Raw genomic sequence first — 27,629 nt, 5'->3', positions numbered from 1 at the left:
CCCGGAGGTTCATTGCCGCCCTCACATAAGCCCGCCATCGGTCCCTATCCTGAGCAAGATTAATCCATTCTCTATCATCATATCCCACCTCCCTTAAATCCATTTTAATATTATCTTCCCATCTACGTCTCGGCCTCCCTAGAGGTCTTTTTCCCTCCGGCCTCCCAACTAACACTCTATATGCATTTCTGGATTCGCCCATACGTGCTACATGCCCTGCCCATCTCAAACGTCTGGATTTAATGTTCCTAATTATGTCAGGTGAAGAATACAATGCGTGCAGTTCTGTGTTGTGTAACTTTCTCCATTCTCCTGTAACTTCATCCCGCTTAGCCCCAAATATTTTCCTAAGCACCTTATTCTCAAACACCCTGAACCTATGTTCCTCTCTCAGAGTGAGAGTCCAAGTTTCACAACCATACAGAAGAACCGGTAATATAACTGTTTTATAAATTCTAACTTTCAGATTTTTGGACAGCAGACTGGATGATAAGAGCTTCTCAACCGAATAATAACACGCATTTCCCATATTTATTCTGCGTTTAATTTCCTCCCGAGTGTCATTTATATTTGTTACTGTTGCTCCAAGATATTTGATCTTCTCCACCTCTTCGAAAGATAAATTTCCAATTTTTATATTGCCATTAAGCACAATATTCCCGTCACGAGACATAATCATATACTTTGTCTTTTCGGAATTTACTTCCAAACCTATTTCTTTACTTGCTTCCAGTAAAATCCTCGTGTTTTCCCTAATCGTTTGTGGATTTTCTCCTAACATATTCACGTCATCCGCATAGACAAGAAGCTGATGTAACCCGTTCAATTCAAAACCCTCTCTGTTAAACTGGACTTTCCTAATGGCATACTCTAGAGCAAAGTTAAAAAGTAAAAGTGATAGTGCATCTCCTTGCTTTAGCCCACAGTGAATTGAAAATGCATCTAACTGAAATTGACCTATATGAACTCTGCTGTACGTTTCACTGAGACACATTTTAATTAATCGAACTAGTTTCTTGGGAATACCAAATTCAATAAGAATACCATATAAAACTTCTCTCTTAACCGAGTCATATGCCTTTTTGAAATCTATGAATAACTGATGGACTGTACCCTTATACTCCCATTTTTTCTCCATTATCTGTCGAATACAAAATATCTGGTCAATAGTTGATCTATTACGCCTATGATCCCCAATAATTTCATCTACATATGGAGTTAATCTTCTCAAAAGAATATTGGACAAAATTTTGTACGACGTCAACAAAAGTGATATTCCTCGAAGATCTTTCCCCTTGGCATTATTAAATAAAATCAAGTTAGATTCTTTCTCATGTTCCACATAATATTAAGCTAGAAAACTGAGCTGTAAATTTTATTATGACTTCACTCCGATACGGAAGTTTCGTATTTGTTATCATTAAAAATTCAGCGAAGGGAATTCAACCCTCTTATTGGTTTTGTGGTCATTTAAGAAATCGGTTGATTAAATTATATATTTTTATTAAGAATCAGATTAATTGTTGGGTTGATAAAAAGGTCATATTTTTTCACAGGTTAAATGTCGAAAGAAGTAGTATTTAAAGCATCATAAAACACAGCTGCTCATGTTAAAATTACAGCACAGCAAACAAAGTGAAAATATTTATAATTTATATATTCACTAGCCTTTACCCGTGCGCTCCGCTGCACCTGTTAGAAATAAATATAAAGTAATTACATAATTAAAATAGGACGGTTGATCCAGGGAACAACTTTTACAACAGCGCAAGATAATCTGCTTCGCTCATTACCCAATTTTTTTTGCACTGCATTTATTGCATATATATATATATATATATATATATATATATATATATTTTTTTTATGCATTTTAACACGATTAAATTGAGCATAGTTAAAATTTGAATTATAAAATAATGGATTGCTAAGCTAACGTACTATTACTGCATACTAAATCAACACGCTCTCGTTGTTCGTTAATTCTCTGAGATTAAAATGAGTGTACATAAATATTATTTTAAGAAATACAGAAAACGAGTGTACAAAATAGCCTATCAAATTTTCTGTGCATAAGAAGTTATTTTAATCTTACCTGTCCTCGATTTACTCAGACGTTACTGTTATAACATTATAGCATTACGTCCATCTAGAGAAACTACACTTTCCAATGGTGAAATAATAATTAATTATACAAATCGGTTAATACACAGAAACATTCTCTGTAGGCTATGTTTAATAGCTTTCGATTGTTGATGTCCAAGGCCCCTGTTTCGATTGTTGTTGTCCAAGGCCCCTTATAGACGAAGTCATTTGTTCTTAATTCATTGCACCGTCTTAGATGGCGTTATTTTAATTTTAAAACTCAATTATATCATTAAATATCAGTCCTTTCAAAATTTTGTAAAGAATAAAACTTATCGGAAATCATTTTTAAAGAAACTTTTGTTATGTAACATTTTTCACAAAAATCAATAATACGCGAGATATTTCGATTTATTTAATTCTGGCCCCCTTATAACCCCCCTTTTAAATAAAGTATTTTGAATGCCATATAGCCTAAAATCTAAGTTACAACGAACTTAATTTATATTCCAATTTCCATCGAAATCCGTTCAGCCATTATCGCGTGAAAAGGTAACAAACATACAGACAGACATACAAACAAAAATTTCAAAAAAGCGATTTTCGGTTTCAGGGTTGTTAATTATATATGTTAGGACCAATTATTTTTGGAAAATCGAAAATTACCAGAAAAATTTCGGCTACAGATTTAATATTAGTATAGATTATACAGCCACGTTTTTAATACCAATTCGCATTTTAGAGCCTATTTTGGCCCATTTGCCTGCTTATTTTTAACGTTTTAAGATCCCGCATGTCCGAGCGCTACTCATAACTAGGGAAAGGAAGTTCATGCATTTGCATATTTGTTCTCTGTCGTTGTGTGAATATACTGAAAGATTATCTACATGAATCACAAATTTCTGAATACAATGATATTACTTTTATTGTGCATAAAAGTGTATATTTTGCCTTTATTTATAAAAGCATCATATTTTAACATTTATGCAGGGAAACTGCATATTATGTATGTTTATTTGTCTTTCCCTCATTTTTAAAAGTGTGTAACCTCGTAAACACGACTAATATTTATGTTTATGAATTTTGAACGTAACGATGACGCCCTCATAGGGAGCCTCTCAAGTTAGCAATTGGTGTTCCTTTACTGCAGTCTTCAGCAGATTTCGATAGAACAATATCCAGTTTAACATCGGTTCCAGGAAATGTAGCAGATAAAGTGAACGAGAAAACAGCAAATATCATCATCATATTCCAGGCACGAAATTAGGCCATTGTCGTCGTCGTCCTTGAGGGTGGTATTTTAGCATTTCTTGGGGTGTCCGGCCAGCTTCCATACGAGAAATGCGTTCAAGCCATCTGTTTCTGTATTCTGTAATTTTTTCTTCTAACGGTTGCATGTTGAGTTCCTGCAGTATATCCTCGTTCCTCTTGTGGTCCAGAAGTGTGTATCCTTAAGTTCGTCGCAGATATTTCATTTCAGCTGCTCTTAATCTGCTGATATCTCTTTGTTTCAGAACCAAAATTTCGCTTCCATAGAGGGGAGTTGGTAGTGCAAGGGTTTTATACTCGTATAGCTTTATTCTGGAATGTTTCTGTACTAAACTTGGTTTTAGGGTATGGTTTAGCAGTCCTAATATTTGTAAAAATTTGTTAATTTTTCTGCTTACATCATTCTCTCCTTCGTATGATATTTTACATCCTAAGTATGAACTTTCCAAAAACCCTGGCTGTTATTAACTTAAAGAAATTCAAGATATTCTCGAAGGAAAAACACCCCAAAAACCAACAAAATTTTCCATAGAACAGCTCAAAGATTTTGTGCAAGCCACTCTTACTTCTTGTGACGTAGAACGAAGTTTTTCGCGCTACAAAGCTATGCTGAGAGACAACAGAAAACATACGTCACTGCTTAGTTGTAAACTATAACAGCATAAATGGAGCATTCAGCAATGAGGCAAGCACTTCAAAATCCATAGACTAAACGTAAGTTACCTATACCTTATCATTCTGTTAAAATAATCTCAGACTGATAATGCATAGCTATTTTGTAGCATATTTATCTATTTTACGGCATAAATGCATACATATTCTTCACGTTTTTAGGACATGACCTTCCTTTCCCTGCTCATTACATATCAGAAACGATACAAAACTCCTGTCAGAAAAGGTTTCATAATAGCGGTGGTGGCTTGAGAAAGGAGGATATACGATAATATAGAATCACAGAATGAAACTATAGCTTCGGGCGGGCCAGATCACAGAGATGTTCCATGTAACAAATACAGTTCACAATTTGATTCAGCAAAAATTAATTCACGCTTACTAAAAAATACGTGGAATAAAATATTATACACTTCCTTTCGAGCAGCTGAGTGGAGACTACAGTAGACACAACATACAGCCAACGCATTCCGAGAACAAAAGAGAGGGAATAAATTGGCAGCGCTTTTTCGTGGAAAGCCTCTACGTCACTGAGCTCCAATTACAAGAGCTGAAGAAAGTGATCAGTACTGGACAGGAGAGGTTGAACGAATGAAGGCTATGAGGAATATGCAGGAACTGTGGACGGAATAAAAGAAGAATTGCTAAACGAATCTAAAAAAACAAGATGGTACATCTTTCCCCGAAGATGAACTAAAAAAAGCCTTATGGTCATTGCAACTGGAATGGGCGTGTTTGTAAATAATAAAAAAAGATGCGAAACAAATATCATGCCACTTTCACTGAAATTCTACCACAATACAGTTCCAGTCCACAAGTCAATTCCTCCCCCTCCTCCCACCTGATATATACGTAAGATTCTATAGTCTATACCGTGGTATTCAATCCTTTTTAGGTAGCATACCCCCAAAATACATTTTTCTTTTCATCTTCGTACCCTCAAACTGCACTTCAATTATTATATAAATAAGATATAACAAAATACTACGATTACTGTTGTATGCAAAATAAATTATTTTTATTATTATTACTATTATTATCATCATTGTTGTGAAACTTGGACTCTCACTTTGAGAGAGGATGTGTTTGAGAATAAGGTGTTTAGGAAAATATTTGGGGCTAATTGTAAGAGGGATGAAGTTATAGGAGAATGGAGAAAGTTACACAACACAGAACTGCACGCATTGTATTCTTCATAATTAGGAGCATTAAATCCAGACGTTTGAGATGGGCAGGGCATGTAGCACGTATGAGCGAATCCAGAAATGCATATAGTGTTAGTTGGGAGGCTGGAAGGAAAAAGACCTTTGGGGAGGCCGAGACGTAGATGGGAGGATAATATTAAGATGGATTTGAGGGAGGTGGGATATGATGATAGAGACTGGATTAATCTTGCTCAGGATAGGGACCGATGGCGGGCTTATGTGAGGGCGGCAACCTCCGGGTTCTCTAAAAACCATAAGTATTATTATTACTATTACTACTACTATTACCTCTGATTGAGGTTCTGGCTGATACGTAAATCTGTTACCAGGCAGTACATCTCACTTGACGAAGAACTGTTATTTGTATGCATCTGAAGTCTGATTAGTGTAACATGTAGCTAGTTGACGATGTATGCATTGGAGGGGAAAAGGAACTGGTCACCCTACCCCATTATCTCCTGGCCTAGTTGCCTCATGAGTGATGCCTTATTGGTGTTACTTATGAGGTTCAAACCTGTCTTCGGACAGTTGACTAAACAACAACAACTACTATTATACATACAGTATTTATCCAATAATAATAGTAATGAATTATGTAAAATATTACGGAAATACAAGAGTTGATAATGCAAAAGAAAATGTGTAAACTGCAAAAATTATCAAAAAATATAATAAAATTAATGTGTCAGCATTTTTTATACCTAGTCAGTGGGTACTCTTGAGACAACATCGCGTACCCCTGGAGGTACGCGTACCACAGTTTGAATACCGCTGGTCTATATCATCGATGACTTCTTTATCTATGATCCATCCCAGGGATCTGTGGAATAACTTCGTGCATAAGGGGGCGAAGTCTATCTGTGCCGAAGTGTATTGCGGGCAGCATCAGCTCGAGTCCTCTAAGGGGTAAGATGCTCGTGGTAGAAGGTGGAGTAGAATTCAGATAGAAATTATCCCCTCCTGCAAGCGATTGTTCGCTTCGTTCAAAAAATGCCTCTCTCCAGAGCAGTCATTGGCTCTAGCCCTCCCACATACCACTTGCGCAGAGGTTTTGTTTCGTCTTTCTACTCCAAAGATTCCTGGGACGAACCATAGAAACTTGGGTTTTCACCTCTCAAAGTTTGCTGTCCTCGGTGAAGTTCATCTGACACCGTAACTAATTCTCCATGGAAGAAAGGAAACAGGGTATTTCCTAAAGTAATAATTCTTCTTTTCACTTAGTCTGACATCTCCCCACTGAAGTTTGGTGACCTGTGATGACATATCACGTTCCTAAGCCAAGTAGCGGCGTTTTCAATCGCAAACTACCTCTAAAAGTTTTATTTTACATTTATGTGTTTATTTGAATAAATTCCGTACAATAACTTATTACTTAAGTACAGAGTTCAAGTTCATTTGATAAAGGTTTTCGCCTTCATCTCTGAGGCATCTTCAGGCCACAATGTTTATCGTTAAAATTTTAAAAATCTTATTTACACATAAAATAAAAAAATAAAATCATAATGATTGTCATAGTAGTATTACGTAATAGTAATATGCGTTACAAGAGCGGTATGATGAAGTTTTCATGTTCGAGGAAAAGTTTGAAAAAGCGAAACGTAGTTGAGCTTTTTTAATTTCCGAGAATTGAAAGAAAACATACCGCTCGTGTATCGTACATTATTTTGTGCGAAGATCGTTTATTACATACCTAAAAGAGGAATTTCTAATTAGTTGCAATGAAATCTCCATCTTGGTTTCTGTCCAATGACGGCAAATTTGCAAAACAAAAATATCTATCTTCAACATTGTTGTTTTAAAATGTTTTCTGTGTTTACTATACTCCAGCAGGCCGTGATATACGTCTGTCTTTTTTTCCCCCAGTCTATAAATGCGAACTTAAAACAAACGGTAAGGTTATGTAATGATTTAGAGTTTACTTAATTTTTGCAAATATTTAAAAACAATAATTAACAGTGCAATTTAGGTGAAATTGCAGTGGTAAGTTTCCAATTTGTAATTATTACTATATTGAACGTCTCTAAAAATAATATGTTAAAAGCCTAAAGCAGTAAAATCAATGTCACTTAAGCGGTAAGAAGAGGGAAATTGTTATGTGTGTTAGGTTGGGTATACTGAATGTGGAATTTTATACTTTCCGCGGATTGGTTTTGTGCTGAAACCAAGCAAATACGCACGATCTCGCACAAAAGCATAATATCTTACAAAACATGCCAAGTATATCACGTAATCCTAGTATTTGTAGCCGTTATCAGGTAGCCCTAATTTTAAATTACATGTTATGGCATACGCTATTATTTCATAATTTTGGTTAAGCTTAAAATACGTCTTCATAAAAAAAATAACAGTGTAGGCTATATTATAAAATAAAATCCTATTGTCAGGTGTCAGGTTTTCGGAACACCCTATTTTCATGGATCAATTAAGGGGTTAGGTACAGCTTACAGCAGTAAAAGTTTGGAAATATTCAACATTTTTTCCCTCCATTACTGTATCTTGTACAATAATGAAAATTAGTATGTGTAAAACACTGTCCTGCCATACGAAAAAAAAAAAAAATACATTTTTACGATTTAAAAAAATTATTTACATTTTTTTTTTTTTTTTTTTTCAAAATTCAGTTCACTGTGCAGTGATGAAGCTTTTCCCACATGACTCAAAAACTATCCAACATTCTGTGATGAAATTTCTTGTGTGTATTAATGCATGTCATATCTGCAATATGGCTTATGGCTAGTCTTCTTTTCTGCCTTTCAAGTAATGCATTTAGTATAAAATCCAGGCGTTTCCCTGATTCTAGGTAACTTCTCACGTAAATTCCCTATGTCTTGTGAGGTGCCTATACTTAGGGCAGTCCGAAAACTTATTGATTGCCCCTTTTAATTTTGGCAGTTATATCGTTTACACCCTCTGTACCAAATTTAACTTTTATACGTTTCTGTTCATACATTCGTCACATCTTCTCAGAAAATTGTTAACACCGCCTCGGCGGTAGCGCATTTGCCTACTGATCCGCAGCTGCGATCGGGTGTGGGTTCGATAACCTGATTGGGTTTCTTCCGAGTTTTCCTCAATAGTAAGGTGAACATCAGATAATGCCACGGCGAATTCTCGGCCTCGTCTCAACAAAAACTCGCTACTAGCAATTATTTCTTCGTGCTAAACTAGTTTATACAGCTTCGTTAAATAATCAATAACAAATTGAGGAGCATCGTTTCAAAACGTATTAAGTCCCCCAGTGGACGAAATTAAATTTGTTACTTTATACTTATTTATCTTTCATGCTGTGAAGTCTGATGGTTCCAAGTCGTCATATTTGTAAACTGTGAAACCAGTACTTAAAAATGGTTTTGTGTAGCGTTTTGAAAACTTCTCCGGTTTACGAGTAATCCAGTTTTTCGTCGTTCGTGTAAAAAAATTGTAAGTTGCACATAATAGGTTTTGAAACGATGCTCCTCATTAATGTCCCATGATTGTTACAGCAATGGGCCGAAGACAAACCTCTGCCTTCGCTCTGCGACACTTCGAATGTGTCATCCTATTTTGTCATACAACAGTTCATGTCGCACCCAACCCACTGTCAAGAAATCTCGAAGTACTGAAGGATGTCGTGAATGTGGTGGGCGCTGATAGCGGGCACATCCGCTAAATCAGCACTCTGACAAACAGTGTCTTACTTCTCTAATCAAGTCTTCAACGCACGCCGCGTTATCCCCGCCTTACGTCGTTGCTGACAGTTTGCTACAGCGCTCACTATCAAATAATGAAGTTCGTTACTTAATGCATACTCTTCGTAACATCCGGGCCGTAAATCTCCAATAACTAGCTTCTAATTTCAGGCGCCGCAGAGTCTTTTGCCTACAAATACCGAATAGCTTCACACTGTTCACATCTGAAACAAGTATCTAAAGCGCCGTCACTTCAAACGTCCAGTACTCCTCTGATCTTAGCTACCTATTGCCCCCTGAACATACAATGAAAATTAAACATAACCGTAACATAAACGCAGACGTTTGCGGCCAGGTTACTAAATGGGATCATTCACAATGATTCACATAAACACTGACATTAACATTACCTTAAGACAGCCATGGCGAGAACGTGACTCGCGAGACATTGTGGCTCGCAGTGAAGCTGAGCATTTCTCTTGCTTCTAACCTCCGCCAACCCCCACCCTCTCACTCACTGGAGTCAAACTCCGTTCCATTTGTATTTGTCTCTGACCTGCGAGTGGCATATGTCTCTCTCGAAACCATGTACGAAAGTTCCAAGTAGGATGGGAGGACGCAGTTTTTTGCTGTCAATATGATGAGAATATTAAATGTATGATTTGTTCACAAGTATTACGAGGAAAACGGTTGTATAACATAAAACGGCATTATACTATATGTCACTCATGAAACATTAAAAGCTTAAGTGTCATCATCATCATCATCATCATCATCATCATCATCATCATCTCTACGTCGATCCTTTTTCAGCAGATGTACGAATAATGCGGTTACCTTTTCAATTTGAACTCACTGTTTTACTATGTGATGTCAAATGAAAGCTAGATGTAAGGACTTGACAAATGTTGAACTTTCAAATCTTTACCAAAAAAATAAATATCCGAAGCTTCGTTCTTTCGCTTGTTCTGTTGAAGCCATGTTCGCTACAACTTACGTTTGTGAAAAATTATTTTCAACAATTAAAACAGTAAAAACCAAATTTAGATCACGGCTGACAGACAAATACCTTCGTGATCAACTACGACTGGCAGTAAGTGACATAATTCTTGATTTTGAAACTTTGTCGCAGAGACATTCTGAAGACAGTTAATTTTAGGCTGTGATATTGTTCATTTATTGTTCATTTCTTTCTTCGTTACACGTACTAAACATTAGTTTGTAGCCTTGTACTGTATAAAATTATATTTAAGTGCTTGACTTAAGGAAAATGAAAATCCGTTAATAAGTCAGACAGTTGCTTCACTTCCCCTTCGGGTGTTCGCCTCCCTCCATAGGTGCTATGCACGTTGCAGGTTACACAGTGGCTCGGCGGACGATTACATTTTCGCCACCGCTGCCTTAAGACGTTAACATGAAATTTTGCGAACTCCAAACTTTCATGCTTATGCTTGCGTGATTTGCAAACAGTACACAATCGTGGAGCGCTGATATATATATATATATATATATATATATATATATATATATATATATGACAGAATATCAGCAAATTACGTCGTTGTTATGTTTCCATGGTTACCAAGTGTCTTTGCAGTTATGTTTATGTTCCCATTGTGAATGTTCTTGATTTTACCGTAACGCTTACATTTTTAAGTTAACGTTTACGTTATGTTTAATTTTCATTGTGAATGAGCCACACGCTTTAGGTCTAGGGTGGCGGGAAAATGTGAGTCCTTGTCCAGTCATATTATTAGATATAATATAGCCACATAACATGAATTTACTTTCTGTGCGGCCTAGAAATCAAATAAATTTACTTACTATAATACCACCTGATAATTTTGAATAATATTTTAATGTTCTTTCATAGTTTCTGCCCAAGGATGTCCTTCACTACAAACCCAGTATTCTCCAACCCAGTATTCCTATTTCCCGCCTTCCTCATAGTTTCCGCATACATTCATATACCTTAATGTCGTCTATCATCTGATATCTTCTTCTGCCCCGAACTCTTCTCCCGTTCACCATTCCTTCCAGTGCATCCTTCAGTAGGAAATTTCCTCTTAGAGAATGACCAGCCAATTTTTTTTTTCTCTTCTTGATCAGTTTCAGCATGATTATTTCTTCATCCACTCTTTCTCCCACAGCTTCAATTCATGTCCTTTCTGTTGTCCATTTCATACACTCCATTCTTCTCCATATCCACATTTCAAATGTTACTAGTTGTTTCTCTTTACTTCGTCCATGTTCCTGCTCCATACAGTGCAACACTCCTTACAAAGCACTTCACTAGTCTCTTCCTTAGTCATTTTTCCAGAGGTCCGCAGAAGATGCTCCTCTTTCTATTAAAAGCTTCTTTGGCCATTGCTATTCTCCTTTTGACATCCTGGCAGCAGCTCATGTTACTGCTTATAGTACACCCCAAGTATTCAAAGCTGTTCACTTGTTCCAGTGCCTCATTTCGAAATCGCAAGTTTACTTTCTTTATTTTTCTTCCTGGTCTTCGTCTTGTTTGCATTTATCTTCATCCCATACTGCTCACAGTTGTCATGCAACTCCAATAGCATATCCCTTAGTATCGTCTCCTCTTCTGCTAGCAACGCGTATCATCAGAAAATCTTATGCACTTTATTTCTTCCTCCTACTATCTCCCCTCGCATGTTCTGAAAACAATTCACTAAATTCTCCAAGTAGATGTGAATTTATTAAATCCCAGTCCCAATAATGAAGGTTAGACAATCTCTGAAAGGTCAAAAGAAGGGAAAGGGTAGGAAAGACATTCCTGATGTTTTGTTTCTTTTCACTGAAAGGATTTCCACTTTAATAGGTAAAATTGTACAAACTCAACTCAGAGCGATGAGACAGTGTATTGAGTGCTGTTTTCTGATTCCGCACGTTAGAAGTTGAACAAAAATTTCCAATACGTATGACGTACACCAACACACTGCCTAATCACAAATCATGTTTATTTGATATCTCAAAAACTATCTAAGCTAGAAGACTGAAGCTTTTTGCCTTTGAGTGTGTGTGTGTATGTGTGTGTGTGTGTGTGTTATTTTTTTATTAAAGAATATTCCACAAAATTTTGTCAGTTTATTTTTAAACACTCTGTATATTCCTTTTCAGTGTTTTCTAAAATTTATATTTACGGTTGGTTTTACTGCCAAAAATAGAGTACTGGTATTTATTACCAACTATTCTTAGTAGGTTTTAGGAAAAATCCACAAACGATTAGGGAAAACACGGAAATTCTAGTTGAAGCAAGTAAAGCGATAGGGTTGAAAGTAAATCCCGAAAAGACTAAGTATATGATTATGTCTCGTGACCAGAATATTCTACGAAATGGAAATATAAAAATTGGAGATTTATCCTTTGAAGAGGTAGAAAAATTCAAATATCTTGGAGCAACAGTAACAAATATAAATGACACTCGGGAGGAAATTAAACGCAGAATAAATATGGGAAATGCATGTTATTATTCGGTTGAGAAGCTTTTGTCATCTAGTCTGCTGTCAAAAAATCTGAAAATTAGAATTTATAAAACAGTTATATTACCGGTTGTTCTGTATGGTTGTGAAACTTGGACTCTCACTTTGAGAGAGGAACAGAGATTAAAGGTGTTTGAGAATAAGGTTCTTAGGAAAATATTTGGGGCTAAGAGGGATGAAGTTACAGGAGAATGGAGAAAGTTACACAACGCAGAGCTGCACGCATTGTATACTTCACCTGACATAATTAGGGACATAAAATCCAGACTTTGAGATGGGCAGGACATGTAGCAGAAATCCAGAAATGTATATAGAGTGTTAGTTGGGAGGCCGGAGGGAAAAATACCTTTGGGGAGGCCGAGACGTAGGTGGGAAGATGATATTAAAATGGATTTGAGGGAGGTGGGATATGACGGTAGAGACTGGATTAATCTTGCTCAGGATAGGGACCAATGGCGGGCTTATGTGAAAGCGGCAATGAACCTCCGGGTTCCATAAAAGCCAGTAAGTAAGTATTCTTAGTAGGTTATGACAGACCAATAAGAACATTTCCACATCATATTTGTTTCTACGGAAGAGACATGTTTTAACAAATTCTGTGCAATATCATTGAAGAATCGTCGTTGGTCGTTGTATGTCAAGCAGATCTGATTTCATCGAAGCTTATAAAACTGAAAGTTATTGCTGTGACGTTTGTCAAGCACACTAATGAAGTGATGAACGTTGGTAAAGCTGATAGATTAATTTAGAGGTCTTAATTGCCGTGCAGTTGGGGGAGACATATAACACACCATTCGGCCTTGAAAACCAGCACGTCTGTAGATACTTTATTGTCAATACCAACTCTGTGACTCAGCGCTGTACTCTGGTCTTCTATCCAGACGGCCCGTGTTCGATTCCTGACCTAATCATTGTGGAATTTGAGGTGAACAAAGCATATGTCGCAGAGGACTTTTTTGGAGGGAATATTCCCGTTGCCCTCTCTTTAACAACACACTCCACTTTCCATTCATTTCATCTATCATCTGCAATAGTTAAAAATATCTGAGGTGAAGTCTTGAGGGTAGTATAGGTCTCCGATGCTGATATAAGATTTAAGGGCTGGAGCTTATCAGGTATTAGTGCTACTGGGCTGCGTAGTATGTTATAAGTGGAACTTGGAAAACTCAGGTGGTCCAATTATGTTTCTGGGTCTGTACGAACGAGGATTGTGTTCCAAAAAAATATGGTGTACAATTGAGACCCGGAATCCAAGAGGGGCCCAAGTCCATTACATCCAACTTTTGGGAAACTGAAAAAAATGATTGCTGTTGCTACAAAATGCCTCTGACTAACTACATTTTTTCTCGTAAGTACACCTCCATTACATCTTTTCATAACCATGGCAACAAGCTTCTACTAATTATTTTGTGCGAGATCGTGCGTATTTGCTTGTTTTCCGCACAGAACCAATACGCGGTAAGTGTGAAATACCACATTCAGTATTCCCAACGTAACACACATAACAATTTCCCTCTTCTTACCGCTCAAGCGCGACATTCATTTTACTGCTTTAGGCTTTTAACATATTATTTTTAGAGACGTTTAACATAGTAATAATTATAAATTGGAAACTTACCACTGCAATTTCACCTAAATTGCAATGTTAATTATTGTTTTTAAATATTTGCAAAAATTAAGTAAAGTCTACTACTCCACGAAACTTATTGCATTACTGATACAAGTAACATTAAGGAAGCCGTGAGAAAAATCAACAAGATTCCAGATGCCGATGTTATTACTGCAATATGTTATATAAATAATATTGTTAAAATATTAAAATGAAAAATAAATCATTACATAACCTTACCGTTTGTTTTAAGTTCGCATTTATAGACTGGGGGGGGGGGGAGACAGACGTATATCACGGCCTGCTGGAGTATAGTAAACACAGAAAACATTTTATAGCAACAATGTTGAAGAAAGGTATTTTGGTTTTCCGAAGTTGCCGTCATTAAACAGAAACCAACATGGAGATTTCATTGCAACTAATTAGAAATTCGTCTTTCAGGTATGTAATAAACGATCTTCGCACAAAATAATGTACGATACACGAGCGGTATGTTTGTTTTCATGTTCTCGGAAACTAAAAAAGCTCAACTACGTTTCGCTTTTTCAATCTTTTCCTCGAACATGAAAACGTCAACATACCGCTCTTGTAACGTATATTACTATTGCATGAGAAATAAATTTTTAAAGTAATTAAATATTGGGCCCCTCTTGGATTCCGAAGCCTTTACATACAAGTTTGCAGCCATATTGAGTGGTTTTGAATGTTAATGTGTGGTATTTACAAACAATAATGTAAATGACAAGTAATCACTTTGATTTACAATACTTTTATTTGTTACACAATACACATTAACAAGTTAATCGCCCTCAGAATCGGACAAGTTTTCTGCTGACTGCAGTGATTCTATGTAAGAGACTACGTCCTTTCTTAGATGATTTTTGATTGTGTTTAAGTCTCGAATTTTGACAGCCTTCACTCGACAGGGTTTTGTGTACAAAGGTACATTGGGAAGACCCGGCTTAGAATTTGGCTTAATTAATCTGAAGTAATCAAACACAATAGTTGACATTGTTCGTGAAACTGCAACCTCATTCTCATGCTGTAGGTAAAAACTTTATACTCAGATATTTTGAATTTTTCTCCATTTTTTGTTGCTGTCTTTTTGAAATGCTGAAGGAAGTGATACTTTTAATCACGACATTCTTATCTTATGCTTATGCTATCAGCAGATGATTCGTTGTGTGAAGCTGAAGCCATTTTCAAAAAACTGATGTAGAACGCTCCTGCTGCCATCTAGCGACAAAATTCCGCAACTGCCTAATGGAATACAAGAGAGGCCAAGTGCCTGGAGTTGGGTCTCTCTTTGGTTCCGATAGATATTTCACATCACTTTAGCATGGTTAAATGTTGGAGTTGGACCTCTATTTTTGGTATACAGATTCCCAGTAACGAAATCAATACAATCGTGTATCTAACTCGATTTCGATATAAAATGGAGTTGGGCCCCTCTTGGATTCCGGGTCTCAATTGTACTTCTTTACTTCATACTTACAAATCACCACTGCACCGTTCTACAAAAATATTAATATAAGTTCATATTATGTATAATTGTACAGTTTTCTGTACCAATGAAAGAAGCTAATTTTGCTAATGTAAGAGTATCTTTAAACAATATTATTGTCTTATATCAACATATAATTCATGAAATATCTTATGTAGTCAAGTAGCAGTGAAAGTGATGGGGTGATAATGAAAATCATAGAGTTTATAAAGAAAGAATTTCCCATTTAACAGAATTTAAGTATAACGAACGTTTAAGTTAAGTGCTCTAGAGGTGAAAGAACTGATCATATACTGTAGGTCAGCCGTGGCGAAAATGCGATCGTGCGCCGAGCCACTGTGTAACCTGCAACGTGCACAGCACTTATGGAGGGAGGCGGACACCCGAAGGGGGAATGAAGCAACTGTCTGACTTATTAACGGATTTTCATTATCCTTACGTCAAGCACTTGAATAAAATTTTATACCGGACAAGGCTACAAACTAATGTTTAGAACGTGTAACGAAGAAAGAAATGAACAAGAAAACATAGGAAACATTATCACAACCTAAAATTAACTGTCTTCAGAATGTCTCTGCGACAGAGTTTCAAAATCAGGAATTACGTCGCTTACTGCCAGTCGTAGTTGATCACGAAGGTATTTGTCTGTCAGTCGTGATCTAAATTTGGTTTTTACTAGTTTCATTGTTGAATATAATTTTTCACAAACGTAAGTTGTAGGGAACATGACTTCAAAAGAGCAAACGAAAGAACGAACCTTGGGGTATTTAGTTTTTGGCAAAGATTTGAAAGGTTGAACATTTGTCAAGTCCTTACATCTAGCTTTCATTTAACATCACATTGTAAATCTGTGAGTTTAAATTGAAGATCTAACCGCATTATTCGCACATCTGCTGAAAAAGGATCGACGTATAGAGATGATGATGATGATGATGATGATGATGATAATAATAATAATAATAATAATAATAATAACACTTAACCTTTTAATGTTTCATCAGTAACATGTAGTAACTTATAATGCCGTTTTATGTTATACAACCGTTTGCTCTTAGTACTTGTGAACAAATCATACATTTAATATTTTCATCATATTGTCAGCAAAAAAATGTGTCCTCCCATCTTACTTGAAACTTTCGTTTTTGTAGAGGTACATGGTTTCGAGAGAGACATTGCGACGATACGCCACTCGCAGGTCAGAGACAAATAGGCCTACAAATGGAACGGAGTTTGACTCCAGTGAGTGAGAGGGTGGGGGTTGTGGGAGGTAGGAAGCAAGGGAAATGCATAGCTATCATTGCGAGCCACAATGTGTTCGTGAGTCACATTTTCGCCACGGCTGATATAGGCAGATCAGCGCTTCTCAATCTATGGTACGTGAGTCTCTGCTTGATGGTACTTAAAGTGTAAAATAAAAATATAAATTATCATAAAATGTAAGCTAAACATATATCGCTGTTTTCTGTATATTTCATGGAACACTCCATTAAATAAATTCAAGTAGTAATTGTTTTTTAATTAAACATGTCTAAATAAAATAATTATTGGAACACAGAAAAGTTTATTTCGACACTTGACGATTTTTCATTATAAATTTGGTTAGTTGTACAGCTAATGTCCTAGTTTAAAAATATTTATCAATACATCCGCTTGCCATAATAGATGACCATATAGGTCCGGAAAACAATTTCAGAAAAATACATAGATATATGGAATAGAGGGTGGTCCTCCAGCTTGGAGGTTGGGCGAAGGGCTAACAACCCATCACCGTAAAAAAAACAGCTTGTTACGAATCCTTCAAATAAGCCTCGGAATGGGACTGATTCTCTGGCACGACCAGGGAAATGCCTGTTATTATTCGGTTGAGAAGCTTTTGTCATCTAGTCTGCTGTCAAAAAGTCTGAAAGTTAGAATTTATAAAACAGTTATATTACCGGTTGTTCTGTATGGCTGTGAAGCTTGGACTCTCACTTTGAGAGAGGAACAGAGATTAAGGGTGTTTGAGAATAAGGTTCTTAGGAAAATATTTGGGGCTAAGAGGGATGAAGTTACAGGAGAATGGAGAAAGTTACACAACGCAGAGCTGCACGCATTGTATTCTTCACCTGACATAATTAGGAACATTAAATCCAGACGCTTGAGATGGGCAGGGCATGTAGCACGTATGGGCGAATCCAGAAATGCATATAGTGTTAGTTGGGAGGCCGGCGGGAAAAAGACCTTTGGGGAAGCCGAGACGTAGATGGGAAGATAATATTAAAATGGATTTGAGGGAGGTGGGATATGATGGTAGAGACTGGATTAATCTTGCTCAGGATAGGGACTGATGGCGGGCTTATGTGAGGGCGGCAATGAACCTCCGGGTTCCTTAAAAGCCAATAAGTAAGTAAGTAAGTAAATAAGTAAGTATATGGAATAGAGATAAATAAGAAATATGTCAATACAATAGCTAGTAATCATAGTACATTATGCAATTTAGAAAGTTTAGAAATTTAAACATTATATAAATGATTATGTAAAATTCCTATGCATTTCTTTAAGATATTTAAACAAATATTTTTAATATCTTGCGATGTCATATCACATTGTTTTAAAATATCAGTAGTATATTTATACGCCGATCCGGGACCACCAAAAAGCAAACTCCTCACCTCCCATGTGTAATCGCATTATACCATACCTCTCACTCAAGTGAGGAACACATGGGCGGTAAATGACGTGTTTTTCTTGTTCAATCGCTAAGGCTTTGGATACATCCTTTTCGAATCGTATAGTTGGATCCAATATTACTGCCTTTATCGCCTGTCTATTAAGAGCAGCTATATCCGCTCGTCTGTTACTGCCATCCTCAGATATACAATGTATTGTACATCTTCATGTACATCAGGTACGTCATTGAGAAAGGTTGAGAACTGCTGATAGAGATGGCAGATCGACTTATGTATACGGGTTTTCACTGTAAAATGAATCGGTAAATAACTAGATTATTATTATTATTATTATTATTATTATTATTATTATTATTATTATTATTATTAATGCTTTTCTTCTGGTTGAACGCGCCGGAATCATGAAACCGGGAAATGTATTATTAATTTATTTTTCCTTGAACCCCGCTTAGATCTTGAAAGACTTAAAAGTTGGGCGAGAAGGAGGTTAAAACTGACAAAATTCCCGTACACTAGATACTAATCATCTCTCAGCCAGTATAATATATTCTACACAGAGTTCCACCACCTTTTTCTCCGGGATAAAAGCACTGATTACAATACTACTAATAAATAATATTAATAAAGGCCAAACCACTTATCTTAGACGATGAAATTTTATACATGTGTCATTATTAACCAGATATATCAGTGATAAAAATTTGGTGAATCGCACTTAAACAATATGGAAGTTATTAATTTCACTATAGTGGATCCATAAAAATTTTGACGTTGGAAATTTCAGTATAGTGTTCCCTTAAAAAATGTATACGTGATTTCTATAGGGTAGTAAGTATAAACTATGTAGAAATGTCTTTCAAATCACATCATGCACCGCCGTTAGTTCATTGCGATGCTAGCATCGCAGTTAGACGGATGGTCTTACAGTCTGTCTCTTGGATATCATCCCAAAATTAAGTGTTCGTGTCAATGAACTTGCTCAACAGTCAAACTCCATAATTCAGTTTATTGCATAGCGTCATTGCTCTAATGCTCTTACATCAAAGGCGCGGAATTTCCAGTCAGCCTATAAACTCACTGTCATTCAACTCTCTGGTATAAGCTACGAAATATAATAATTTGAAGTACACAATATTGTATTTCAATTTCATATGACTTATCATTAACTAAAGTAAATTCTATTATGTAGATTATCAGGTAGTTTTTTTCCTTGAAGGTAGCTTATTTATTTATTTATTTATTTATTTATTTATTTATTTATTCATTCATTCATTCATTCATTCATTCATTCATTCATTCATTTATTCATTTATTTATTTATTTATTCATTTATTCATTTATTTATTCATTTAATTTATTTTATTTATTTATTTATTCATTTAATTTATTCATTTATTTAATTTATTCATTTAATTTATTTATTTAATTTATTTATTTAATTTATTTTATTTATTTATTTAATTTATTTATTTTATTTATTTATTCACTTATTTCATTAATTAATTAATTTATTTTTATTTATTTATTTATTTATTTATTTATTTATTTATTTATTTTCTCATTTAAACGTCTGAATTTTCAGTATTGGTTGTGCTGTGCGTAGTTTTCAGAATAGAACATAATAATCTTGTTTACTAAAATAGTTACAGCATATACAATAAATATAAATATTTCAATGTACGATGGCAAAAAAACAGACATTTAGGATCAGTGAGGGAAGTGAGACTGTATGCGCCGGTATGGAATACCGCCACTGGTTTCTATGGCCAGAAAACATACCGTTAGTGAAAAATGACATACCGTCACTGAAAAAATGTGATCGTAAAAATGTGTTTATACATTTCTTCACAGCAAAGAGTACTATCTGTTTGCTTCGTAAATCTAAACCACAGTTATGGAACTGTATTCAGTGTGTATTTAGACACGCTTATTTGATAAGTCAACCCTTGGAATGCTTACAATGGCAGTTTTTTCAAGTATAGAAGGCTGTGGTCTTTAGCTTGTGGTGGCCATTGTTGCCAATTTAGTGACTGCCATTTTTTGTTGCACTTTTTATTAATAATTAAGTAAGGCACTTTGAAGCTTTAAGATTATTTTAAATGATAAGTCTCAAAGGACATTGCAAAATGTTCTAGTAAATAACCGAAGTAACTTGAAATTATTTTATTAAGAAATTTACTGTATTGCGTAAGCTTCAAAGATTCGCGTTACTGACTGCACGAAACAATTTATTGTATACATCATTTATGTCTATGTTGTAAGGGAGGCGTGTGCCTTTTTAAATCGAGGTATGCCAGAGAAAAATCTTGGGGTAGCATACCGCCTCTGGCTTTTTCCCACTTTCCTCACTGTTTAGAATAAATCTAACTTTTCGTTCTACAAAGGAATTTTTCAAAGTTACATTTCTTAGGATCAAATTTTTGCACATTTGACGGACAAAACTAAAATTCTTTCAATCATTTATTACCTACCATAATACACTGCTTTCTTAAATTCATTGAGCACAATGGGAATTCAATCAATGGCTTTCTCAAAACACGCTATGAAATGTTTTATAATAGGACAATTTTATCTCTAAAAGGAAGCAAAAACAGTACAATTCTATTAAACTTTATTCATCTTGATTACACAAATTTTAACACTGTATCACTTCGGAATATGTACGAGTATTATATGAATTTCTTGTGTTAAATTGTATCGTATCTGGTTTACATGTTTCGACCTATTATGGGTCATCCTCAGAACTGGTCGTTGTTGGTCTTGGCGCCTCTTGTTTTGTTTCCTGTGAGGGTGTGTTTGTGTGGTGTCATGTGGAGTCAAAGAGTGTGTGTGTTCTGAAATTGAGTTGTGTGTTGAGAATTTCATTGGGGTGTGTTTTTGTGTGCCATACAAACACACCCTCACAGGAAACAAAACAAGGGGCAACAAGACCAACAACAACCAGTTCTGAGGATGACCCATAATAGGTCGAAACATGTAAACCAGGTACGATAGAATTTAACACAAGAAAGTCATATAATACATATTCCGAAGTAAACTTTATTGTTTGAAATATCTCAAAGAATAACCCCTGAAATTAATGACATTGCTTAAGGTTCATTCTGTATAACTTCTGGCTAGTTGCCTCATGACAATATTAACACTTATGAGGTTCCAACCTGTCTTCGAAGAGTTCACTAAACAATAACTAGCCCTAATTAGTATGCATAATTATGCTTGCACTTCAGTTCTCTCTTCCCATTTCTTCTTTACTATGCATTAAATATAAAACTAGTGGCTTGTGCAGCAAATGCTGCGCAAACTAAGTTCGTTAGACGTTCAAATAAAAATTTTTCAGATTTATTTTCAATGAAGGATACTTGTCTTTTCGATAGTTATTTGCTTCCATAATAATGAAACATACTCCCTCTGAATGGATTTTTTTAGGCCAAATGCTTTTTCTTGAACCTATCCAACTTCAGTTTTTGAGTTTCAACGCGAAAACGCAAGTATCAATGTCAGGACGATAGCAGTAGCTATTTCAGGTCATTGTGGATTGTAGGCAAAAGTTAAAAATATGTCAGGTTTGCTAAGCTTTCGAAAAATAGCATTTTCGTATAGCTGCTGCATGTAGAACTTGAAATGTAGAGGGTAAAATCATTTTATCTTACTAAGAGATCTTGCTGAAATGATCTGGAGACTACAAAATTTTCTAGGCCTCTTATTTTATCAGTAAGTAATAACTTTTTATCTTTCCTTAGGAACTGTAATTTTTGCGCTCTCTCGAGCCAATACTGAAGACAATGACACATATCTACACTACACCGCCATTAAGTATATGAAAAAGACCCAACCCCACTGGTTTAATAAGTATAAAAATATTTTATTTTTAATAACAATATTATTATCTTACTCAAGTTTTGTAGTTATATATAGTAGTCACTCAGTAAATTATAGAAATGAAGATCTAAATTAAGATATTCTCTACATTTACTTACATAACCTCAAAACGTTTCACTTTCATGTCATCAATATAGCATCAATATTATGTACAATTAATGAGGAATAGACGCATCATGATACTAATTATAATAATATTTAATTTCTAATGGTAATAATGTCATCAAACCACCTCAAGTTTCGTAGATTTGAATATCCAATACACAGCTGTACTCAGAAAATTATACACTGCAGAATCAATTTTTAATAACAAATTGAATTGAGCTCTAAATATGTCGGCAATCCTGCAGGTCATGGCCTTCGTGTAATGGCCTATTGTTTATTGTAGTGTGTGTTTTGTTCTGAAATTCAATCAAGTCGGCCGTGATTCAATAAAATTAGTTCTCAAAACTGACAACAGATGGATTTTGAAAAATAGGAAAATTATGTAGGAAAATTGACATTTCACTGAAAACTACTATTTTTCCGAAAAACTTTGGATGCCAGGCATGAAAATGAGGGGTCACTCATTAAAATCCGTTCACCCGTTTTCCCGTAATTTCTATTACCAGTTCAAATTATATATATAGATGTTCCATAATTTATTCACTTTTTTTTCGTTTAACGATCGGACCTTCCAAACATTCTGTTACTGCAGAAAAAGGCAGTTCGTATTTTAACAATGTCACCACCCAGACTATCATGTAGATCTCTCTTCAAAAATGAAAAGATTATAACAGTCTACAATCTATATATTTTTGAACTTTTAATGTATGTAAACAAGAATATTACTAATTATACAAGTATAGCTGATCTGCATCGCTATGAAACCAGAAATAATGATCAATTAAACGTACCACTTGTAAGGCTGCAAAAAACAAAATCAAGCTACGTAATTACTGCAGTAAAAGTATATAATAAGATACCAACAAATATAAAGGCACTTAATGAAACAATTTAAACTTCAGATTAAGAGATGGCTACAAAATAATCCCTTTTATAATATGAATGAACTTTTTGAAAATGATGTAGTATTTTAGTTAAATTTTATTATTTTTTTTACTCTTTTAATATTTTAAATATTGACACATTGTTTTTTATATTATCACATTGACGAGGCCTCTTGTACTCTTGTACCTTCAGGCAAATAAAGAATATGAATATAATACATAATTTTCTATAAGCTACTCTTAAATTAAGTTTTAGAATTGATTCTTCAATAAATATTTTCCCTGTGCTATCATTTTTCGGGCAAGAAAGTAGAATATGTATAGTGTAATCTTTCTATCTGCAAAACGGACATATATCTCTTCCTCGATGTCTCCTCTTCAATTTTTTAATCTCCAGATTCCCAATCTCCACCATTCTAGACTCGTCCGTTCTTCCCTGATGTTAATTCTCGTCTCCCCATACTGTTTCTGTGAAACATATCACATCGTTCAGAGAAACCAAAAACAATGTTTCAACACTTCTTGTACGCAAAGTGAATGGAATTACCTCATCATTGTTTATCGAACAGAATTAGTCACCAGATGTTTTAAACGAGGATTGCTTTGAATTAGTCAACCAGATGTTTGAGTGATGGTATATGAGGAAGAGAGATTTAAAAATAAAGGAATTACTACACAAGTGCTACACTCACAGAATGCTGCATGTACTCTACAAGTACATTATAAAATACCGAGCTCTGCTTACGTCGGCTTATTATAATGCTTGCTTCTCATTATTTCCTTCACGGTATTTTATTCACGGCTTTTGCGTTTCAAATAATGCGTGCAGCAGGGGAGAATGCGTAACGATGTATCAGTTGATATGCTATATTAGGAAGGAGAGTTATACAGTATGTAGACCTCGGTTTTTAGGCCCTTAAAAGTCGACATTTGGGCACCAAAATTACAATTTCAGGCGACTAAAAATGCGATATTCTGCACCTAAAATTCTATCCTCTCAAACTACAATAACCATAAAAAGGAGATAATTAGTGAACATTAAGCATTACGGTATACAGTGACAAAAACAGTAACAAATTATGGTAGAAACTTTAATTTTTATTATGTCTTAAATTATTGATTCCTCGGCCTAATTGCTCAATGGCAGCTCATACATAAGTGTCAATATTAGAATTAAATTAATTTATTTATCAATGAATTTACAATTAACACACTATTCATAATTCGCATTGCTATACATAACAAGGTTTTTACTTTGAATATTGTGTTGTGAAACTTTGCCTTTTCTTAGACAGAATCAATTTACGCTATAAGCCAGGGCTAGGCGTCGAGAGCGGATCCAGACTCTAAACGGGGACGCTTAATATTCATCTGTTACTGAATCAACGCTGCGCGGTGTTCGAAGGGAAAAAAAGGGGATGAAGAGAAATCATATGGCTCCCCGTGAGAGAGTAGAATCCGCTCTTGCTGCCCAGCTCTGCTATAAGCGGAAAAAATTATTTCCAATGAATAAGAAATCCTTTATATTTCTGCTAACAAGTTGTTTTAACTGGCCGATGATTTCCAAAGAAATTATGAAGTTATCATTCTCAATATCTATTAAAAAAAAAAAATAGTCCAAGTAATTTATTTAGGGTCGCCGTCTGCAACGAGGAAATGAATTTTGCTTTATAACAACTTTTGGAGTGTCTAAATTCAATTTTAAGTTTCATAGTATTAAAGGTATATGTACGTAAACGATTACAAATATTATCAGAAAATACGGGCTCTAAATTTTATAAGGAAATGAATTCACAATTAGACAATAATTACAAGGTACCACAACAAGGCTTATTAAAACTTAAACATCTGATAAAAGTATAAAAAAGTCACTAATAATATTTTTTAGAATTCACTTTTTACTTTAAATTAAACTTTCCAAAATTTGAAAATTTTCACATAGGCCTATATTATTTCATAACTCCACAACCATTAGAGATAGAATTCTGAAATGTTGTACACTGATTTAACATACATTTATGCAAACGGTAGACTACAATAATGTCCATTTCTTTAAAAATATAAAAATTAGGTCACAAAGCATTATGTAAATTTTAATATATTTTATATAGGGCAAATAAAAAATTAATAGTATTAAAATAAACAACTCTACATGTCTGAGAGTAGTCTACTTTTCAGAAATAAGTGTTTATTACGAGCAGGAAAAATATTAAAGATGTCAGAGAGACCATAACAATGATATGGTTACCAAATGATGCAACTGCAGAATTGTTTTTTTTTTTTTTTTTTTTTTCGTACTTTGATGAAACTAGTTTGAAAAATATTATTGGTAACTTTTTTATACATTTATCAGAGATTTAAGTTCTAATAAGTCTTGTTGTGGTACCTTGTAATTTTTGTCCAATTGTGAGTTCATTTTCTTATAAAATTTTAGAAATTTAGAGCCTGCAATTTATGATATTTGTGGTCGTTCACGTGCATATACCCTTAAATAATAATTATTCATTTTTCATTCATTCATAGTGTTCTGCCCAAGGGGAGGTCTTTCACTGCAAACTCAGCATTCTCCAGTCTTTTCTATTTTCTGCCTTCCTCTTAGTCTCCTCATATGATCCATATATCTTAATATCGTCTATCATCTGATATCTTCTTCTGCCCCAAACTCTTCTCCCGTTCGTCATTCCTTCCAGTGCATCCTTCAGAAGGCTATTTCTTCTCAACCAGTGACCCAGCCAATTCCTTTTCCTTTTTCTGATCAGTTTCAGCATCATTCTTTCTTCATCCACTCTTTTCAACACAGCTTCGTTTATTATTCTGTTTTTCCACTTTACACGTTCCATTCTTCTCCATATCCACATTTCAAATGCTTCTAGTCGCTTCTCTTCACTTCGTCGTAATGTCCATGTTTCTGCCCCATACAAAAACATGCCTCATAATTTATTATTATTATTGTCTTTTAAATATTATGTTGCGTGACGAGCAAATTTGTCAAGTGAAATTTCAAAAACTTGTCCCCTCCTCATCTTAAATTCCTGGCTAAGCCACTGCACTGGTCAAATTTCGCCCTCTTTATTTACATTGGTCCTCTAAATCTTGCCCTAGACATAATTGTTGTTGTTCTCTGTACATGTTGTAATTTCAGTTTGTATTTTTTTCAAGTAGTTATCTGTTTCTAATTTGTTATTTTTGGGTAGCTTGTAATGCATTGGTGTAATTCGTAAATTCCAATAAAACTTTAATTCTGTTTAAAATAATATGTCTTCTCCCCTGGTACAAGGAACCCCGTCTCAAAAGGCACTTTTCGTATTGTCGCTTTAGTGTTACATCGTAGATAAAAAAAACCTTGTCCTTACAGATGGAGTAAATCATGACAAATTGGTTAAGTAAATTCATTAAATATATTTTAATAACAAGTTTCTAATTTTGACTACAAAACATAAAATACAAAGATGTAACGCGTAGACGAAATAATAGTATCAAATTAGAAATAACAATGATAGTGAAGATAAAGATCAAACTTCACGTCACACAATCTGCCTACTTCCTGGCGCTTTCACGGGTAGCCTCCCACTTATTTACTTCCTTTGTCACTTCTGACAGTTCTTTCACGTAATAAGTGAAGATGACAGTTTGCAGCGAGACTGAATTTCACTGAATAGCTGGTATAATACATACACAAAAGAATTCTAACCTCAATCTAGGATTGATGCTTCATTACCATCACGGATGCTTCGGTAAGACAACAGAATCCTACTACACAAGTATGTAGTGAACTATCGTGAACTTGGAATCTATTACCAAAGTTCAATAGAAGTGCTAACAATTAACACTACAAGCGAAAAATCACTCCGAAAAACTAACACGAAAATACATAACATACCCCTTCGTTGTTTGTCCTTCTCCTGGAGTTTTCATTTGCTGCCTTGAAACTTCTCTCTTGCGACTTCTTAACACCAGCTCCCGCGATCTCGTGTCGTGCGTGGTTCGTTGCCTCTGCTTCACTGAATGCCATGCAGGCGGGAGGAGAGAGAGAGAGGAAGAGAGAGTGAGGGAGATAGACTTCATCCGACTGTGTCGAATGACCGCCAAGCCAGCAAAATGAACTTCCCGGCCACACTTGTCGATCAGATAGATGTGCTGGGGTGTCACAGAGATTAATGGTATGTAGGTCAAATCTTTCAATATTGAAAGGTCTGCTAGGCTATAAATAGAAAATAATTCGTAGAAAGTCTCTGCTTGTTCGTTCCTGTGCAGTATGGAATTCCATCATCAATTTATCATTTCACTTTCAAGTCCGCAACCGAGATGTAAAGATCTACTCTTTTATCAGCAGGCTAATGTTTTTGTTTCCTAAAACGAAACGTATAGCTAATGTGATCTAGGTTTGCTAGATTGTACATTTTCCCTGTATTCTTATGTTTTTTTTTGGTTGAGGCCTTACATTTTTTATTTCCCCTATAACACTTCCTTTTTCCCCCGAATTTAGCGCTGGGTAAAAGTATTCTTTCATTGCGGTTACCAGACATAAAGTCCAGGTTTATAATGTCCATACATCAAAATGTCCATGGAATAACGTCCACGTTGAAAAT

The 27,629-nt window shown here is 35.1% G+C and overlaps 1 protein-coding gene across 1 annotated transcript in view; it reads right to left on the bottom strand.

Moving 5' to 3' along the window:
* The window catches only part of LOC138716149 (uncharacterized), a 71,559-nt gene extending 44,426 nt beyond the window's left edge, over window positions 1–27,133 (bottom strand). The window contains exon 1 of the mRNA XM_069848972.1: window positions 26,921–27,133. Within this exon, the coding sequence (XP_069705073.1) occupies window positions 26,921–27,105 (185 nt within the window). The 5' untranslated portion in view covers window positions 27,106–27,133. The remainder of the gene's footprint in view (window positions 1–26,920) is intronic.
* Window positions 27,134–27,629: the final 496 nt, after the last annotated feature.

The sequence above is a fragment of the Periplaneta americana genome, chromosome 16, assembly GCF_040183065.1.
Source record: "Periplaneta americana isolate PAMFEO1 chromosome 16, P.americana_PAMFEO1_priV1, whole genome shotgun sequence".
NCBI lineage: Eukaryota > Metazoa > Arthropoda > Insecta > Blattodea > Blattidae > Periplaneta > Periplaneta americana.
This window is presented reverse-complemented; position numbering and strand designations above follow the sequence as displayed.